General features: G+C 36.4%; 1 protein-coding gene across 1 annotated transcript; it reads left to right on the top strand.

The window, feature by feature from the left end:
- The first annotated feature begins 905 nt into the window (after window positions 1-905).
- On the top strand, window positions 906-21205 carry frk (fyn-related Src family tyrosine kinase). The gene is made up of 8 exons (XM_079583673.1): window positions 906-1920; window positions 5654-5775; window positions 11701-11864; window positions 12203-12371; window positions 12479-12637; window positions 15832-16013; window positions 16553-16730; window positions 19504-21205. Exons 1-8 carry the CDS (start codon window positions 1532-1534, stop codon window positions 19710-19712), a joined length of 1572 nt encoding a protein of 523 aa, XP_079439799.1. The 5' UTR covers window positions 906-1531; the 3' UTR covers window positions 19713-21205.
- The last annotated feature ends 727 nt before the right edge of the window (window positions 21206-21932 follow it).

Raw genomic sequence — 21932 nt, 5'->3', positions numbered from 1 at the left:
TTCTTTAATGGCTACAACAGGATTACTGAGAAATGTAATGTCGGAGTGGAATTTGAGCGAGCGCCGTTGTGCCGGCGAGCATGTGCGTTTTTTGAACAGCCCAATAATAATCAAATAATTCCCAGTGATCGTCGAATATTATATTTGTTTGAAATGCCCATCCATACAAAATACAAAATGTCTTAATCAGACAATACAGACCAGCACCATAGCATAAGAAAAATATAAAGAAATACAATGAAAATACATTTAAGTAAATAATAAATAAAGTAGCCTAATAAAAGAGGCTCATTAGCTTCTGCAGCATTATATTATATTATACAAGCATGTAGTCGGCAGGTGTTGTTGCTGTTACGTGACTAGCCGACACGTGGGGTGATGACATCATCGTTTCACAAAATATACGGATTGGCTGTACACACGAAAACGCAAGCGTGTCGTTTTCAGATTTATCCACTTTGGGACCCGGTTTCAAAAAATAGCGGTTTCGGTCTCTCAAAACGCCGGATCCGTCTGGACGAAACGCCAATACGACACAAAATTTGTCCGTATACAGCTAAACGCGTCTCCGTGTGGACAGGGAAGACGACACCGTTCTCTCTACACAGACTACGCCCTAGGATGAGAATGCGTCGGATAAACACTGATGGCGCTCACGTGCGCATCAATAATTAATTAGGCTAGTTGTGCGTTCGAATATATGTGCGCATGTTTGTAATTCTCTATAAACCAAGCCTAAATAAACTACTTATTTTTTGTAATTAAATTGTTTAAGCGAAACAAATGTGTTTTCACGTAGCCTAAATGTAAAAATGTGTTTTCAGGTAAAATTCGAGTTGGGTATGTAAAATTCAGGTAAAAAAAAAAACTTCCTATAAAGAACCAAGCTTTACCATTATCTTGCTGAAGTTGGCTAGTCAAACAAATAGGCTACTTGAATCAGGAGTTTCTAAATAGCATGCTAACTGCAGCCTACAAATGACTTGATTTTAAGAATTACGTTGATGTCATTTAACGACGTTTGATTTAATTTAGTAAAGTTGTCATGTTTTCATTTAGCTTGTAAACTGAATGTAAATGTATTACTTAGCCATTGCGTAATGCTTAGCGGCATTTGGAGACTCTGTCCTGAGGGCGTTTTGAAGGAACAGCCTGTCTCAGGATCCCATATAAGCAAGATGTGTGTTACTAACTCTAACATAACATTTCTTTAAAAAAAACAAGTTTGTGTAAAACGATATCGTCCTCGACAGGATCGCGGAGCGGAGACAGATCTTGCAAGGCGTTTAAGGAATAATGTGACCAGGAAATGCGAACAGATTATTTAGAGCGCAAGCAATAAATCACCTTCTTCCCTGTCGACAGGGCTGTGCCATCTCGTTTCAGCGGTCAAAGGGGTTTCTCAAGCTCACAGAATGGACGAAACGCTTCGTCTCAAGTCCACTCAACATTCACTAGAATGAAATTGTCCCTTTGAATCACTGAAATGCGATATACTGCTTCAATTTAACTTGATCTGGCTACACATACGATGGCCAATTTCACGATGGGAGACTGCAGTGAAAGGGTTGTATTGTGCTGTCAGAGCTTTTTCTCGTGTTTCAGAGACCCTGTGGATGAAACCCCACCTGCCACCAAGAAACCGCACATTGAAGTGATACCGAATCCTTCTGTGAGTGAGCCCAGCCGGGAGTTACCGCCGACACCTGTGGAGAAGCCCGGCTTCGTTTACGTCGCGCTGTACGACTACACGGCGCGCACGGATGATGACCTGAGCTTTAACGCAGGGGATAAACTGGAGCCTCTCACTAAACGCGATGACTGGTGGATCGCGAGAGGAATCACTGGGATTTCGGCAAACAAAGAGGGATACATTCCTGCTAACTATGTTGTACCCATAGAAAGCCTCGATGCTGAACCGTAAGTTTCTTAAATGGATTTAATAAGTAGGCTACATGTGATGGTATATAATTCATGTTTTTAAAGTTAAGATTAGTTGGGATACAGGGGATCACATTGTGATTTTGTTAGGAAGGATTTACCTGAATGAGTTATGGTCAGAAATAGGGGGGTAACGATATCGATTCGATATATCACGATACTGAACTCACGATACGATATTGCGATACTCCAAGACATAGAAGGTTAACAAAAATGTACTGTTGATTAAAATGCTAAATTTGTTATTACATTGTGGGTGTAAATGAAAAGGCTTGGACACCAGAATAAAAATATTCATGATTCTGAAGCTGAAAATACAGAATTATTTTAGACGAATACTGCACCCTGTAAAAAAGAATAGGCCTACGCTATATCTAAGCAATAAAATTGTGGCAACAGATTACAAGCAATATTATTAATTACATTTAACAAATTGGAATTGAGTAAAAATTAATCAAATTATTGAAATGAGTAAAATTTACAAAAAAAAAAACATGTAAACAAAGATAGCGGAATTAAGATTTTTTTTTTTTTATTGCCAACATTTAAGACACCTGATGTTAACAAGCAGAATCACTGAAGGAGAAACCCGTAATTATAAGTCACCATTATGGATATGTGTTTTAGTTGGGCTGTTGACCCTTAAATCATTAACTTTAGATTTTGTCTGGCTGATGGCCTACCTGAGTTATAACAGCCAGATGAACAAATAGAAAAGGTGATCTGATGGTGTTGGTTGTGTTTTAACATAATCAGTATTTCACAATCATTTAACCTGAATCACTGAATTCATATAAAGCCCAATTTATGAATTAGGTTAACTATTAATTCTAATTAAAATAATGTAGGCCACTTTTTACTGGTAACATAAGACATTTTGGCATTATCAGGACCCACAAATATTCCCCTATTGTTTTATTATACATTATATTCAACAATGTATAGTAGTTTAATGTAGAACGGACACTCACACAGAAATGTTCATTTGGGTGAACTATCCACGATACATATTGACGCATTTTTGTATTTTGATATATTGTGACACAATATATTTTTACACCCCTAGTCAGAAATTATATCTTACCCACATACCCAGCGTGACAATTTTAGGCTATTTACCAGAGTCCATGACCTTCCTGAACATCTCAAACAGAATTAGTCATCTCTTTTTAATTCATACCCAGCAGTACAAACAACTGGCACTGTATGAAGTAGCCTAATTGTATAACCGGTATTGTAATGCTTTGCTTCTCAAACCTGTCCTCATTGTCCTGTATAATAGGGAGGGACCCCCACCACTGCACATTTTGAATGTGTCCCTCATCTAACACTCCTGATTAGAACAGACTGCAAGATTTGAATTGGGTGTGTCTGATAAGGGAGACATCCAAAATGTGCAATAGTGGGGACAGGTTTGAGAAGTGCTTTTGTAATGTATAAGAGTGCATTGTATTTGTATTTCATGCAAAGACACCCTAGACGTCCTACAAGTAATTGTAACCAACTCTGCATTCAGCAAGAGCAATAGTTTGAGGATTCCTGGCGGCATGTTTTATTTCTATTGTCTGTTGATTCTTTAAGGGAAGCTGGTTAATGTTCAGTGGATAACCAGGAAGTATCGAGCCTGTTAATGATTCCTGCTCTCTGCACTTTAAGTGTCATAAACTGATAAAAGCAAATAAATAAAAAAACACACTCTAAAAATAAGTACATTGAAATAAATTGTTTAACATTTTTCTTTTATTATGCTAGACTTGTAATTGAGTTATTGAAGATGGTTCTTTCTCTGTAAGGATTAGTATTTCTGATAATGATCAACATTTGTTGTGTGTGATGTTATCTCTCACTTAAGGCTATATGCTTAGTCACTTTGGCACACTGAATAGTTTCTGACGTGCACGTACTTTCCAGTTTTTCCAGCTCTGCCACCAACTACGTAATGTGCTTGAGTGTAAATTTGTTTTGTATCTGTTTGACATACTTTCAGTCAAATGTAGTCTGTTGACAAGACTTTATTAAAGTCCATTGTACTGCTGTTGTGTGACAGCAAGTGTCAGCAAATGTTTAGCTGTCTGATCCATGTTGAAGATTCAGACAGTACTAGAACCTGCTGGACGCAAGGTCTCTGCAATGTGTGTATGTCAACAATCAGAACAGAAACACTGAGGAAACAAAAGGTTAGTTTATGATATAATAAGAATTTCATACTTTTGAACTTGCCCAATTGTTATCTAGACCTGCAGTGGTTCTCAGCTGGCTTTGCTTGAGAAGTTCAGAACGCATGATATTAGGCCCTGTCACAACCTGGTATTAAGATGTGTTTTGTTCGATCAGATCACAAGCATAGACAAGGGAGACACATTCCCGTTTATCTTTTAATCCTGGTGTGACTCTTTTGTCCACTTTCAACCACTTCTGTCCTGATTTTTCCGGGGGAAGGGTTTATGGGCGGGTAAATGTATGGTTTTTTTCAGATCTTTCAATCTGATGGACACAAAATCTTGATCGATTTACATATGAATGTGACCGGAGATGATGGGAAAACACACACGGCTGCGCTTTAGTTTCTGCTCTGACAGACACAAGACCAGCCGAACGCTGTGAGTTTGTGTTAGAAATCAGGAATGTTGCGAGAACATTTTGCTTGGTACGTTTTTAATCTTCAAACCGAACTTGGTTCATCAGCCGACAAAGTTTAAATCCCATCTGGCTAGCGCGCTTCCCATAATGTTTATTAGATCAGTAGACGGAGAGAAGACGGTCTTTTGTGGCTGTTTGAACGCATTAGACCACACTAGCCAGGTATGTTTCAGTTAGTTTGCGCCCTGGCTTTTAGGCACCATGAAAGTGGTGTCTTTTAGCAGTGTTCATCGTCATATTAACTTACTCACCGGCTAACCTGGTCTGGGGCAGGTTATGTTCCAGGTAAGAGGTTGCAGACCGAATTTGGACCAATCACCTGTGAGCAAAGTGCAACAAGTCTGATGCGATAAAGTCACTCCACCTGTTTCTACTCCAAATTAAAGGTCACTACATAGCAAATAATCTTTAAAGACAAAAATCGTCTGGCTTTTAGTAATGCTTATTTAGAATAATAATTGTGTATGATTTAGATATTATTTATGTAATTATTATACCCTTAATCGATCATACATGTACAATTTTAGTTTATCAATTATTATTACGCACAGTTTAAATGAATAAATATATAAAGGTTATATAAATACGCTTTAGAATCAATAGATACAGCTATAAAATGACTACATGTGAGCTTAAATATTCAATTATCTCTATACTTTTATCAACTGTAGCTAACTTCTGAACTTTTAACTTTTTAAACTCTGGAACAAACACTGGGCTAAATATTGCATTACTAAATATTGTGTTAGCCATATTACCAAGTGGCAGCTCAATTTACACCAAAATTATGTAGAAGTTGATTGGACGCACAACATTTGATGTAAAAATAAGTGTTTTAAAATGTGCTATCCTAACTATCCATGATTATATGATTTGTTGTATTTTATTAATTGAAGTTTGCATTGTTTTTTCCTTTAATGATCTGATCTGAACAGACCCGTGCCTGTTTTTTTTTTACCAGAATCAGTTTTTAGTTCAATTTCAGTACACTAAAGGAAAAATTAATTGTATTGTGTGACCTCTAATATTGGGTGATAAGCTCAAATGAAGTTGTGCTCCTCTTCCACCGCAGATGGTATTTTCCAGAAACGAAGCGCTTGGATTCCGAGAAGATGTTGATGTGTCCAGGAAACAACAATGGAGCTTTTCTAATCAGAAACTGTGAAAGCCAGGCAGGAGAACTCTCACTCTCAGGTACATTCACCTATTTTTAATTCCTTAAAGGGGTCATATAATGGTACACGCACTTTTACAAGTTGATTATACTGAGATGTGTGTTGACAGTGCCTGTACACAACCATCATAAAATTATAAAAATCCATCCAGTGTTTTTTTTTTAATCTCCTTATATGTTTTACCCTGTATCAAATTGAGCTGTTCGGTTTTGTGACGTCACAAAAAGCGACGCCCCTCCCACGATTGTTGATTGATAGCAGCGTTTCAACACCTCGCTCGTGACCGAGCTGTCAATCATAGTCCGCGCGTCATTGTTTGGAGCACTGTCGATGAGCAGAATGGCGTCTAAGCGATTGTGGTGTTCTGTTCTTAGGTGCAATAGGGAACACAGCAGTCATTTTAATGTTCCTAGATCAGAACCGCTGAAGATGCAGTGGCTGAGTTTTGCTTTAGAAGGGAATATTCCCCAGGACAAATGTTTTTTGGTTTGCGCAAACCATTTTTCACCAGACTGCTTTACAAATGAGGGTCAATATAAAGCTGCTTTTGCTAAGAATCTGCTCCTGAAAAAAGGATCTGTACCAACTATTCGTGTTCCTGCTGAACCTCCAGAAGAAGTGAGTGTGACGTTTTATTAACCTTTATATTAATCTTTATATTAATCTTTGCAAATCGCTAGCACGCTTCACAATGAATGCGGCTAACTAAATGTTTAAGAATTTGCCAGAATGGCACATGCTGCACTATATATAGGGAATGATTCAGACAGTGTAAATACAAAAGCGGTCAGCGCAAAATGATGGAATCACTTTCTGAGACACCTCGTTGTACACGAGTCATATTAAAGATTTGTTTAAAATGAACACTGCTTCAGTATTACATATAACACTCTGTACTGTGGCAGTGTTCATTTTGCTATGTAACATCCAACCTTAAGCCATTTTTAAGCCAAAAAGTTAGTGATGTACTTAATATTTAAAATGCAATCGAATTTGTTTTTCAAAGAATGCTTTCTGCAAAAATTATGAGAACATTTATCAAATACTAATGACAATATATGGTGATTTCATGAACATTGTTTTGAAAGTGTTTATTCTTAACCTTTACATACATTTAAGAGAAAAGCTAGGAAAATGAACTATGGGACAGGCTACAAATCTTTCCCACATTCCAAGCAATCGCATACACAACCTTCTAAATGTTTAAAGGATGTTCAAAGAACATTTTCTCCCAACATTCTGAGGACATCTAAAAAAACCTTCTACAAACAATGCAAAGTTTATGTGCTAACCTTTTGATAACATGATTTGATGACCAGATACAATTTAACAAATGTTCTAGTAATGTTACTGGAAGAACGTTTGTTCATAACTTTGAGAGAACCTTGCCAGAACGTTAGCTTAAGTTATGAGAATGTTAGTTATTTTCTTTTATAATAAAGTATTTCTTTGGATTCTCTGTTGTTGTGCGCTTTGAATACAGCCACCGCGTGACAGAATACAGGACCCTCAAATGAGTATAATTTAAAAGAATGGACTTACGAGCCAGAGCCTACTAAAAGGACTGAGCCAAAAGTTGCCCCAAACCATGAGACTGAGACGGCCTGAGGCGTTATAATAGGAGTCCTTTAGGAGTTCGAAGGGGAATGGAAAGGAGCCCCGCCAACACTTCCACCATGAGTTGTCGCTGGCCTCTGAACTATTTCAGGATTTGTTTGAAGCCTCTCCTGTCCCAGTTCTGCTGCATCTATTCTGGTCCCGTTCAGCTCCCAAGTCTCCCAGCCTCCCTCTCCCACCTCCTCTTCAAACTTCAACCAGTTCCTCTGCCCAGTCTCCGCCGTCTCCCGTCAGCCCACCGTTTCCTCCTCTATCGCCCCTCTGTGGCATCCACCTCCTCCTGGACAAAGGCATCCCCCTGGCTCCTCTTCCATGCTGATCCCGTCACTTCACCTCTGCCCATCGTCCAGACTCCCCTGCCTTGGCTCCTCCCTCCCTTATTCCACCTGGTACCATTGGCCTTACGGCTCCACCTTGGTCGGACATCGCCTTACCTACACCACAGATTTGCGAGACGTCCGCTGCGCTCTGTCTCTTCACCCCTACGGCTCTGTTGGCTTTGTTGAGAGACATCCACCATGGGGCATCGTCCTGGCTGGACTCCTCTTGCTCTTGTCTCCACCCTGGCTCGTCTGACCATCTTCACCACTCTGGTCTCTTCTCCTGTCATCGTCCCTGGCTCCCTATCCTCTGCCGGCTCGGCTTGTGGACGGTTACATCGTGTTAAATGTAAATGTAATGCAGAGGTGTAAAGTTCAAATTCAGAAAGTAAAAGTTTGTTCCAATCACCTGGATTTGCTAATTAGCACAGTTTTTCAGCCAGAGATAGAACTAATTAGTGAAATCAGCTGGCTGAGTTCATGGGTTGAAAAAACATATGGCAGGACTTTTACTTTCTGACCCCTGGCCTTTACAACTCTGATGTAATGTATATGCTCTGTTCTGGTTTAATTCTTCTTCCTGTTTGCTTTTTTCTTATTTTCCCACCTCTAGTTTTTTTTTCTATGGTTGTTAATTAGTTCCTGTTCTGTTTCTACATTGATTACCTTGTTTGTGTATAAGCCCTGAGTTTTCCTTAGTTCTTTGTCCTGTATCTTTGTGGAAGAGTGGTTGTGTTTCTCCGTGAACTTCAACGTGTTTTCTTTTATAATAAAGTGTTTATTTGGATACTCCGTCATCGTGTGCTTTGTATAGACCCCTTTTCAGTTGGTAAACATGCTGACGTTTTTTTGTGGGCGGAGCTTAGGTGGTGGCAGAACGATCCCTCTGGCCGCTTCACTAACGCGAGTTAGCAAGTTTTGTTAGCTTGTTTTTTCACAATGACTGGAGAAAATCCGATTTTATCTTAATGTTCATCGATTCTTGCACCCAACAACACAGCATGATGACATTTAATTATAATAATAATAATTTAAGCTCCTTATTATGTAGCTGAATCTGTGTTGGTTTGTATTGGCCGCCTCCAGTTTTTTCTTTGTTTTGCCTCCAGCTAACGTTGTGACGTAACTGTGACTTTGGCTCAAAATTGGTCTATACAGCCACCGCAGGACACTGCCCATGTAACGACTCATTTTCATTTGTTTTTTAATTAAATATATACATTCCAGCAGCAATCAACATGACGTGATCATTATTTTCATCTCATCTTAGCAGTATGAGAATTTTTTTTTGCATTTGTTTCATGCTAAAATGTGGATGTTTGGTTAAAAGATTTAGCTGTCATCAAAAGCACAACTTAAGTTAAAGAATTTGAAATGTTTTTTGTTTTTTTAAACCAAGGCTGGTATATCTGCTTCCTGATTAGTGACAAGAAATATAAACAAGTGTTTCCTCATTCCAGAGTCTTAGCGTCATTTCACATGTTTTCACATGCATAAACTTCAACACAATTGACATTTGAAGATCAGAGGTAAACTTGTGATGTGGACTCTGCTCAAGGTGCCTGTTTATAGCAACAGCCAATGTCATCAACCAACGTGACTGAAAGCAATTGATTAGTGATTACTCACCAACTCATTAACACTTGAATGTGCCCTGATCTTTCAGTGCCACTCCCTGTATCACAAATCGATCTCAAACTACACAAGGAGCACAGCCTAATTCCATAGTCCACCAATGAAATATTGTCACTATTTTTCTAGATTTGAAAGTGTGTACAATGTTCTCAGATAATGTTTATTGATTGAAGGGCCATTCACACCAATAACAATAACTATAAAGATGACTGTAAATTAGGGCTGGGCAATATGGTCAAAAATATTTTCATGTTAGAATTATTCATATCAGTTGATATTGATAATTATCATGATAAATGTTAAATCTTTATTTCTTTATTCTTTATTTTTTTCTGCTGAGTGAAAATTGTAGACAGTTAATTGTGATTTTAAACTACTCTTTATTTATTGTCAGCACATGACACAAACTTGCTGAACGTTTCACAAATCAGGTAGTATATTCAAAATGTTTATATTGTTTAAAAAAATGTATACATCAAAATATGCATGAGTTAAGTAAAATCCTTTTTCAGTCTTTTTTCCTTAAAAAATAAATATATAAATAGAAGAACAAAAATATGTATTTTCTGCATGATCTAACTGGTGATAGTTTGTGTTGCCTGACTTTGATGACGTGTATCTTTGGCACAGTTTACAGTGCAGGCTGCAAAATGTTTTTCCCCTTTTTTGTTTATTGTATGTATAGCATAATTTTTGTGTACTGTACACTTTGTGAGATTTCAATCTGTTTTATGTTTGTAAAAAAACTGTTATAAATAAAATATTACTTGTATTACATAGTATATAATATGACATTCGACAGGAAAATTATATCGCGAAAAGTATTGAGCAAGCGCATTAAAGCAGGATGGGTTCAGATTGGCTATCAATGTTTTTATTTTTTTAATTTGAAGTTGATTCCAACAATATTGTTCCTCTGTTCCATTATAATTTTAGTTGTGATGTGGACTATTCTTTTAAATTTATACAATTTTCTTTTTTGTTAAAGTCATAGCTATCGTCCTTGTTGTGAACGGGCCTTAACAGTGGATTGAATGTCTGGTTTCCCCCAGAGTTGGGGTGTTGGGTAGATCACAATATTTGTTTTATTGTTAAAGTGGTCTGCCATCTGCCAAGTTTAAGAACTACTGGTATACTGATATGTATAGTTCAGTATTGGAGTACTGTGGTTATAGAGTAAAGGTAATTATTACTAGTCCAAGTCCAAAAAAAATTTTTTACTGTAAGGCTGAACACTTTCCGCAATGAACAGATAGCTCAATCTAATCCTATGGTTGCAATCGTTCATTTTTAATGCCCTTAGATATAACAGTTTATTTTTTTCTATTGTCGAACAGCAAAATCAGGACTAGAATGTACCGTATGTGAGCAATCCAGAGTCACTATAAAGTTCCACCAGTGCTCCTGTCCTGAACACAATCAGTCAACAATGCTGAGATATTTGTGCATGGTTTGTAATAGTAATCAGATTACTTTCCCCAAGTAACTAGTAAAGTAAAGCATTACTTTTAAATTAACAACTAAATATTATTTTTTTCAAAAAAGTAAGTTTTCCCATTATTTGACTGACACCTCTTGTCCCCGTGTTGAGAGAAATCGTGAGTAAGAGCAGAAGTGTTATGTGCGCTGTGTAAACATGATGGTTATTGTAGTTCTAGACTAATAGTATGCATTTACTATTCATCTAGTTTGCACAAAAACATTCAGTGTTCCTCAAAATGAATAAAAACAGTGAAATGCAAATTCACAATATTACGCAAACCTGCAATAATTAAATGTTAAATAACACAAATATACTTTATGTATTTAATCTCACTTTATTGACTGTCTTTGCTGCTGACTCTCAATGATCCAATTCAGTCATAATAATAAGCAAAAAATGTTGACTTTAGTTAAACATCACATTTGTGTTTCATTTTTTATTTTTGCTACAATAAGAGTTTCAAACTTTATTTGTTTGAGCTGCGCCCTCTACTGTATAGGTGTGAAGTTGCATTTCCTTCAGCCTGATGCTTATTCATTTGATGCTTATTCATGGTGAGAAAGGGCCATTACATTTGCCAAAAAAAAAAATTGTGTTGTTGTTCTTTCTTTCAATTTTTTTATTATTATTAAAAACAAGCATGCAAATCCAGCCCAGCTGAGAAAAAGTAATGCAAAAGTAATGCAACGCAATACTTTCCATAAAAAATAACTAAGTAACGCAATCAATTACTTTTTAGGGAGTAATGCAATATTGTAGAGCATTACATTTAAAAGTGGCTTTTCCCTGCACTGGTTATGATGAAAAAGCTATTGATCTTTTCTTATTAGTCCATCTTTCATCATGAGTTGTACTGAGTTTATTGATGTGCTCTCTGTATGTTTTGTAGTGCTGGACCAAGGAAAAGTGAAGCATTATAAGATCAGAAAGTTGGATAATGGTGGCTACTATGTGTCAAAGACTCGGAATTTTACCACACTGAGAGATCTAGTGCAGCACTACTCCAAATATGAAGATGGCCTCTGTGTTTGTTTGGCAGAACCCTGCAAAAAAGTGTGTAACATTCTCTACTACATCGATAACTTGTTCTGTCAAAGAAAAAAGTTTGAAAGGTTTATTTTGTAAAAAAAAATCAGTGAGTATTAATTGAGTTATATACTGTATATACTGTATAAGATATATAATATCTTTTTCTTAATACATACATAATTAAAATGACATGATATATTAATTTGAGATAGTTATTTGTTCGAAAAATGTGATTCAATGGTGAAATTATACAAAAATATTTGACCTCAGAATACAGCAACTGTCTGGGAGCTATTCAATTAAATGTTTAAATGAATGTTCAATACAATACATATTTCCTTGCTTTTGTTTGTGTGTACTAGACAATAGCTCCAGAAACTCATGGTCTGTCTCATAACACTGTGGATCATTGGGAGATCCCACGTTCCTCTATACAACTCATGAGGAAGTTGGGAGCGGGGCAGTTTGGGGAGGTCTTTGAAGGTGTATGGAATTACACAACACCTGTTGCAGTCAAAACACTCAAACCAGGTACATACATAAACAGAGACTAGATGGATACACATATGTATGATAGACATACAACTCCAAACATGCATGCACATGGCTTGATTATAGGGCTTCTGTATGTGTTATAGGAACTATGGATCCAAAAGACTTCCTGCAAGAAGCTCAGATGATGAAGAGACTCCGTCACCCCAAACTAATCCAGCTATATGCTGTCTGCACTTTGGAAGAGCCCATCTACATCATCACAGAGCTCATGAACCACGGAAGCCTTCTAGAATATCTGCAAAGTAAGACACTACATTTCTACTTGACAAAAATCATAATTGTCAGGTATTTCCATCAATATTAATTTTGGATTAATATAATTCACAGTATATATGAGAATTATTGTTTGTGATTTTTATGGATAATACATACAAACATATAATATTGTTGTTGCTGTCATATTATAAAAAATAATAGGCCATTGAAGTTTGTTTGTTAATTCAGGGTGTTGGAGAGAGGGAGGAACACAGTTTACACAGGCTATTATGCTTCCTTATTGCCATATTTTAAATGTCAATCATGAATGCAGTTCGTAGGTATAATACAGAGTTGCGGTCACCCTTGCAGAATCTGCTAAATTTTATTTATGTTTTAGGTCAATTTGTAAAGAAAGACTACATGCCTGCGTATTGAACATATATATTCAAACGCGCATATCTATTGACTAAACACGTAATACGCATTCGCACACCATCCACGTTTTCACAGATTCAAGTTTTTTAAGTTTATGCTGAGATAACGTTTTTCAAAAATTTTCAAGGCTTGCACCTTGGAACCTATTTCATGGTTTGCGTTCTCGAAGCCACCAGGCACTGTTATGTGCAAATGAGCAGGCTGGAGCGCATTAAGGGTTTTCTGTTAGAATGGTGTTGTGTTAGCGGCCCCTAAGTTAATAACTAATGATCGTTGCGACAGAATTGAATCAATCAAAACTAACTTTAGCTGGACAATAACTTTATTCTCGAGCTGCTGTAAATCCAAAACAATCTCTGTTACTTTAATTTCCTATTATCCTTGTAAAGGTGCTTTGAAACAGTCTATATTGTTAAATGAAGGTGACTTGACTTGACAACCTTAAAGAAAACCCAAACCTCTCAGAGGGCACCACATTTTTACTACTATTTATTAGCAATACAGTTACAGTAGGCTACATTAAATATGGGTCTAGTGATTTAGTTTTAGCTTGGAAAGATATAGAACAGTCATTAATTCAACGAATGCCATTAAAAATATCCCTTTTATTGTCATCAACATTAAGAAACATAATCGTTTTAAATATCTTACTATGAGTACGACATTATTAGCGAGGTGGAAAACAAGGTCTTTTTCATCTCACCTCCTCACCAGTTTGACACCATTATGAAACAACAATGTTTACTATCAACAAAAAATATTTTCTCTTCCCAAAAATGAAAGAGAAAGGACTATTAAACTTAGAAGATAATTTTGAAAATGTTCAAAAGTCATGAATGAGTCAATTACAAAAGAAATATAATATTTCAGAAAACACACGCTACTAATACATACAATCAAAGTAATGAAAAGTAAACTATTAAAAGTAAAGTTAATAACTTTGTTAATCATAACCATGAAAATTTTAATCTTTACCTTTACCTTCAAATTATCACAAATATTTAATATCCGCCTCCAATGATTCCATAATTTCTCTACCTACAAATAAATGCAATAACAATCTTTATTCTGAATATACTGAATATTCAGATATTTTTTTGTCAAATCTATAATTCCAGAATACAGTTGTAACAATACATAACACTATATTGAGTATATATATCACAAAAAGTAAATTGTCTCTGTAAAAGCCGGCTATTCGTCCCAACTTCCGGTTTCCGAACAGCCGGTGAAGGACGCGCGTGTTCAATTCTTTCCAGCGTCTCAAAGTAATTTGGTTAAATAAGACACATGTTCTCATATGCAATTATCTCGTTTTAATCTGACTCCATAAATTAAAAAGGTTCAATGTGCAATAAGGTTATGTTTACACTTAAAATAGTTACAACATGGATGTAATGTAATGATAATTTAAACTATTTGTACCCAGCATAAATGTAAAATGTTACCTGAGAGAGAGAGAGAGAGAGAGAGAGAGAGAAGAGAGAGAAGAGAGAGAGAGAGAGAGAGAGAGAGAGAGAGAGAGAGAGAGAGAGAGAGAGAGAGAGTGAGAGAGAGAGAGAGTCTCTCAAGCCTCTGAGCCTCTGTCTCAAGACCAGCTCAGCATCCAAAGCAAAGAGCCCGAAGAACAATTGCAATCTTGTTTTGTCATTTCCCCCGACCATGTGACTAACACCTAGGTATGAGACATTCAAACTGACCAATCAGATGATCACAACTTCCCTATTGTCCCAAACATCTGGCCTACAGGCCTAGATCACTGCTGTGCTGAAAATGTCTTAGTGAAAAGCAAATGTCTTTGTTGCTTTGAAATAAGCTTGGATTATTTCCAACCTTACACTCTTATGGGCCATACTTTTACATTTAACACTAATAAATGTACATACTGTCAAAATATTCCACCTATGGTGTGTGGTGAGCCGTTGTACTGTGGCAGCCGTCGCATCATCCAAGTGGATGCTCACACTGGTGGTGGTTGAGGAGAGACCCCGACATCATTTTAAACCGCTTTGGGTGTACAGTAGTACATATGAAAGCGCTATATAATGCCTCATTCTATTCTAAAATAGTATAGATGATTTATATCCACTCCTTCTGGAACTGTACAAAGAAATTCTGGTCAGAAGTTATATATAAACTTCAAATGATTCTAGTTTAACACTATACTATAATACTATACAAATAATACTATTTAACTGAAAGGATACAACAAAAAATATCTACTCTATTAGTAGACACATTAACACTTGAGAAATTTCTGATTGAGAAAATTATTGCTTTTGAAAAAATATGAAACCCTCTTTTAAAGTTCCTAGACAGATGATCATGAAACATGAAATAATGCATTTAATCAAAGATGCGGAAACATTTTGATGTTTAGTGGTGTTTAAGATGTTAAATAATGTGAGTTTACAGTTGTAAACGTACAGTTGTGTTACAAGTGTATTTGTTTTTGTTGTTTTTGTGTAGATTTGTTTATTTGTCATGTTTTTGTACCCAGCAATGTATGGTAAGAAGAAGATTCTTAGGGTGTTTTGTTATTTTAAAAATCTTTATTTAATTATGGCATATTTCATAAAGGTTATTAATAATAAATAGGTAAAACGCTGTTCTCTCTGACAGTGCTCTGACAGTGCAGTGCTGCTGGTTATGATGACCCATATCACAGTCATGGATTAATTTCAGACGAACATGTTGATGGAGGGTCTGCAGCCCTCTTCATTTGATGTGTGTTAACTGTATGCTTCGGTAGTACATCAATTGTATTTATTGCATATTCTCTCTCTATCTTTCTCTCATGCAGAACACAGAGGTGCTTCTCTGCAAATGTCTGAACAGGTAGAACTGGGATCACAAGTGGCGGCTGGCATGGCATACTTAGAGTTGCAGAACTACATTCACAGAGATCTTGCAGCACGAAACGTTCTGGTGGGAGATAACAATATGTGCAAGGTTGCCGACTTTGGCCTGGCACGAGTTTTTCAGGTGAGAAATAGTCACATTTTTTATAGGAAGGCTTGACCCCTTAGCTTGCCTGTAGGGCAGTGGTTCTCAAACGGGGGGTCGTAACCCAAAAGTGCCTTACACGTCTGTCATGATAGTGTAGTGGACAGTAGGGAAAATAGAAATGATGGGTATATGCAAAGAATAACAAGCAACTAATACTTATGAATAGTAATAACCTTAGCAACTTTAAAAAGGGAGGATTAAATGGTTGTATATTTCAATATTTGTTCCAGTGCTAATCCAATTCTGCTGTTGTTTATTCATTTACAAAACGGATCATTTCCCTATTCAGCTTATGTAATTTCAATAAATTTGCATGCTGTTGGCTCTATCCAATTCTTTTGAAGGACATTATTGTTTACTTTTGTACAATAAACAAACCACCAATTGATGTCCAATATGAAATCTGGGTTCTGATGCAAACCAGTTGAGAACCACTGCAATAGTGTATGCCCTGATTTTATATAAAGAATACAAAAAACTGTACTTTTAATTTCCCCACTGCATGTTCCCTTTAGATGGACAGTGAGGACTGTGGTGAGAATGTTTATGAGGCCAAAGAAGGAACCAAGTTTCCAGTGAAATGGACTGCACCTGAGGCCATCCACGATAACAAATTTTCCATCAAATCTGACGTCTGGTCTTTTGGGATCCTACTGTATGAAATTGTGACTTTTGGACAAATGCCTTACCCAAGTACGTCTTTATGATATATTATTGCACTTTTTGGGGATGTTGATAATGCTGAGGAAAAGTTTTGTTGGAATAATACAATCTTGTAGAAAAAAAACTGACTCTGACAGACATGAGTCTGATTAATCTCTGAAATTAGATATCTTTATTTGACTCCTTTGATTTGTGGTATTGGGACATACTTTGCCCTATCCCTAAAGCCCTCCCCTACACCCACCCATAACCATGTTAAACCTGCTGATCAGTAAAGGTGTTTTTGAAGGTCCAGGATGGGAGCCATGGTTTTGAGCATGTTTAATATGAGCTGCACTCTTGCCAGCCCATATGGTCAACGTGAGGATGTCAAATTCCAATTTTGTCCTTACATCCTTACTTTCCACACCACTGCTCCTGCCAGGGCCGGCCCGAGGCATAAGCGAACTAAGCGGCTGATTGGGGCCCCCTAATAAACACATATTAGATAACTTAAACAAGTGACATAAATTAATGAATGAATAATTCATGACAAGCGAATTCTGATTTTATGATCAATATACCTGCCTACAGCTGCTGCTGTGTCTGCCAGCGTTTGAGTCATGCGCATAATATAGACACCTCGCGTGCATTGACAATTCGTGGGTGGGGAGACTTCTGTGATGAAAATAGACTTCAACTTTAGTAATATGGTTTTAATAATCTTAATAATGTAACCGAGCATTCGTACAGGGTTCACCCTAACACTATAACAGAAATAAGAAAATAATAAACGAAAGCAGTTTGAACTCTTCTCCACTTTATTATATTCCACACATCAGATCACTAAAACCCCGCGACACTCCAGTAAGTTACCAAGTGCGCATCTACGGCAAGCCCCGAGGGGAAATATACATTGCATGCACACATACAACTAGCGCCAGTACATCATTATTATTGTAACAGAATTTGTTGGATTCTGTCATTATGCATGTACAATCCAACAAAGTATGTTAAAATAATAATCTATAATAAAAAAAAAGATTTTGAGGACAGTTACACACCGTCAATAAGAGTCATTGTTGTTGCTGTTATTATGTTTCTGATTTCTCAGTTTTGTCATTATTTTAGCAAATAATTGAGAGAGTTAGTAAAAGAGTAAAGTAAAAGTTAAACGTTTTAAAAACAAAAGTGAAAAATAGAAGCACTTTCATTAGTGCTTTTCATCTATTTTTTTGTAACATTCTATTTATGATTATATCCATGTTTGTCTATTTTGGTTTTATTTTGTAGTTGAAGATTGCACATTTATTGCATATTTGTGGGAGGGGGCCCCCAAATCAAATTCTGCTTATGGCCCCCAAAAGGCTCGGGCCGGCACTGGCTCCTGCTATCAGATAGGTTAATTTTGTCATTTTGTTTGGCTCAATCAGACAAAACTTGTCCAGGGTTTGTGTAACTTGCCCCTGTCAATAAGACGGGCTATTTGCTCTTGATTTAAATAGAACTCCATCAATGGCATATTGAAACTACTAACAGCATGAAAATGAAAATTAAGTCCCTTAAAGACCCCTTGAAATCAGGGAAATCACATTTTCTTTTTCAAATACTGTGCTTTTCAAACTTTTTGGTCTCTTTGGTCGTTAACTTTCGTTAACTTTACATTAAGTAAATCCACTTCAAAAGCGAATTACTCCTGGACAGCAATGCCATAGAAATATACAGAGCCACCGCAAAACAGAAATTCAAAGACAATATTCTAAAGATGGCTGCGCCTTCGTTTCTCTGGCGCATAAGGTCTATATTAGGCTGCAGTCACTTTAATACCTGACACACGTAACCATTATACTGTTTTATATAGCTAATATACTTGTCTTCGTGCGCGCATTTTGGGTGTGTGTACAAAATCTGCGGGAATGAGTAAAATTATGCTCAATACGCGCAATCCCTCGCTGAAATTCAAGCCCTGTAAGTTAACCAACAATATTAATCCGGAGCAAATAAAACGAGTGAGTAAAATGACGCGGCTTTGTGTGTCACTCGCTGTTGGAGAGATGAGAGAGAGAGAAAGAGCAGCTGGTATTGTGTATCCTGTGGAAAAGTTTCAGATATTTCAGTATCGATATAGAAACATATATATTTTTGACAACACTACATTGCACTTGGTTTATTATTTTAGATGCCTTTTTAAAAGACTACAATTGAAAAATTTATATCACAAAAAATTCAACCACAAAAACAAAATTCAAATACACCAGCATCTGGCGGGTTGGCGTGTGTTAATGTCAAGCCCTGGTCAGGAATTTTTTTAGAAAATAGTTTGAATTCCATACACATTGTACCAGCGTTATTATTTTACTGTAGTCTGGTGAAGATTGAGACACCGCCTCTCTCATGGTGTGAACACTCTTGCAACTTTTGCATCACAAAAAATGTGATCGGATGTTGGGAGTATTTTGTACATGTGTTTTGAGAATGAGGACATATCATGCTGTCCATCTACTTAATTTGGCTAGCCTGGCCCTGTACCTATGAAAGATGAATTTGTACCAAAATAAACTATAGAGTTTGATTGGATTCATTTCCGTTGATGTCAACAAGAGACGGGGAGTGTTTTCACCTCCTTTTTAAAAAGTTGATAAGTCTCTCTATTTAAATAGTTTCATTTTATTATTTGCATTTAGCATTGCTAATTTCCCCCCTTCTGACCTTGACAATATCAACACCCCCCACCCCACTGAGAACTATTGTTAAATACTATAATCATGTTGGACCTTGTCAAAGTATTGAAGAGTAATGATGTTGATTTTCTCTCTCTTTCCAGCCATGACCAACTTTCAGGTGGTACAAGAGTTGGCCAAAGGCTACAGGATGTCATCCCCTATAAACTGCCCAAAATGTTTGTATGAAATCATGTCCGATTGCTGGAAGGATGTCCCTGCAGAAAGACCTACCTTTGAAACTCTGCAGTGGAAACTTGAGGACTTCTTTGATATGGATGTCAGCTCTTACGATGATGCAAGCCGCTACTAAAAGACACTACTACTTCCAAACTTAGCAGCTTAATATAACTGCAGATGAGTAAAATACTGGGTTTCGACAAGCAAGCCTGAGATGCCATTGTAGTATAAAATGAACAAAACCTTTATGCATTCTCAATGAACACATTTAATATGCTCAATGTACTTATCATTGGGTGTTTTTATGAACAAACGGCATTAGTTTAAGCTGATTCGTGTATCTATTTAGATGTTTAAATACTTTCTCCCATCCCAGATTTATGTGCTGAGACAACTGTAGGTAACCCATTCATTGGTTGATTTCCCTGGAAACTGTTCTGTTGGTTTAAACAGACAGATCAATAGCATGAGTATGTGGCGGTACTATCTTTTCTGTTGACCAGTGACAAACTGTTGAACGAGTGGGATGGATGTTGTTAAACTATTGAAACCTATTTTGCACAAACAACAACACAATTTAGCTTTAAATCATATGTATACTCCGATCCTTCTGCAGAAAGGCGTTCTTCTTTTCACTCTATGAAGGCATATCTTTATTTGTTTCTGTGCGTATACTATATGCCAGCAAAATCATGTTAGTTTAGGGTCACTTGCAGTCATGCTGGCACCATGAAGCTGAAACTATTGAGGAATCATTATATAGAGTCTGGGCGACGCATATATGGATCAGGTAGCAGCGTAGCCGGATTAACCAGTTTTACATTAAGTTTGAACAGTGAATGAGTCACTGCCTGTCGGCCATACAGCATTACTGGTTCAAAGGGAGGAATGCTCAGAATCCACTACATACAGAACAAGTTTTATGTGACAGTAAAGGCACATTGAGTCTAGACTTTTAGTCAGGCCTTAGTGAAGACTGTAATTATTAGATGTATTGTACAGTTATAGTGATTTTTAAACATGTTTAGATCTAAATAGTTTATTTGAGGTTAATTTACAGACTGTGATTCTATTTCTCTTTCTTTCTTTTTTTTTAAGATGATAAAATATACACTACCATTCAAAAGTGAGGGACAGTAAATATTACATTTTCAGAGTTTCCACAAAAATAATAATCAGTCAAACTGTTTATAATGTTTGGTGATCAGCAAATCAAAATTTGACACTGAAAACTGGAGAAATGATGTTGAAATTATGCTTTGCCATCATGAATAAATTCCATTTTAAAAGATATTAAAATAGAAAACAGTTATTTAAATTGTAATAATGTTTTACAATTCAATTTTTAATAATGTGTTGCTGCCTTGACGAACATAAGAGAGTTAAAAACATTACAATCTAACTAACCCCAAACCTCTGAATTGTATGTGTACATTTATACAAATACAGACCAAAAAAAGTAGGCCTACAACTATTATGTATGTTAAATACATTATATTTTTTATTCTGCATTTGTAATTGAAGTTTGAAGTATATATTTAATATATTTTTAATAATTCAACATATTAATAATGTTTACATATGTGTATTGACTTTGTGAAATACAACTTTAATTTTTAATATTTATCCTGGACTATGTTTTATATCTCCACCACATGGGGGCACTAATAACCTTGAATTTTCAGTTTGGGTTCAAATCAAGCCTTGCTTGTTCTTTCACCTACCACAGCAGTGTAACCATCAACTGACTGCACAAGCACTTTCTTCTCGTTAATAGTTGACACACTTGCCATTTTACTATTATAATTTTTTTAAATGCCAGGTATTTTATTTTATTTTTTATAAATGTACAGCAATGAGAAGCACTGGTGGTGGGACAACATCAGATCATATTGTCAAACATCAATCTGTTTTTTGTTTTTATGTCAAGCTGAATTCGTATACAATTTTTCAGAGAAAGGCAAAACACTCTCTAGTATAAATGACTGACAAGAACCCGTATCTCGCAAGATCAACACCCTCTACCTTGGATAGATTTAAATATTTTTGGAAGGAGGTGCAAACTTATATTGAGGATGTTTAAAAGTTTGTAATATTTTTGGGGTAGAATACATTCTCTATACCCAAGTTCATTGACTACTATTAGTATGACATTCATGGGTTTATCTCCCCCAAAAGTCTACAACATTGAGCATCTCAGTTACCATCAAAACATTGAGAGCGGCCTGCCCAGAGCCAACAGTCTCTTCCTGGCTCACCTTTAGCAACATTTTAATGTGTCTCTCTCCCCCATTCATAGTGAAAACACTTTTTGTTATTTTGTTATTAACACAATGTGTTATTTTCAACTAGG

The sequence above is a fragment of the Phoxinus phoxinus genome, assembly GCF_949152265.1.
Source record: "Phoxinus phoxinus genome assembly, chromosome: 16".
In the NCBI taxonomy this organism is placed as follows: Eukaryota; Metazoa; Chordata; class Actinopteri; order Cypriniformes; family Leuciscidae; genus Phoxinus; species Phoxinus phoxinus.
The sequence above is the reverse complement of the archived record's forward strand: the minus strand, read 5'-3'. Positions and strand labels throughout refer to the sequence as shown.

What these genes read in the sequence shown, in the direction of transcription:
- frk (XM_079583673.1), top strand. Translation starts at nt 1,532, where the DNA reads ATGGCCAATTTCACGATGGGAGACTGCAGTGAAAGGGTTGTATTGTGC. An exon ending in CCTTCTAGAATATCTGCAAA is followed by an intron (nt 12,638 to 15,831) that starts GTAAGACACTAC and finishes TCTCTCATGCAG; the next exon opens with AACACAGAGGTGCTTCTCTG. An exon ending in GCCTGGCACGAGTTTTTCAG is followed by an intron (nt 16,014 to 16,552) that starts GTGAGAAATAGT and finishes TGTTCCCTTTAG; the next exon opens with ATGGACAGTGAGGACTGTGG.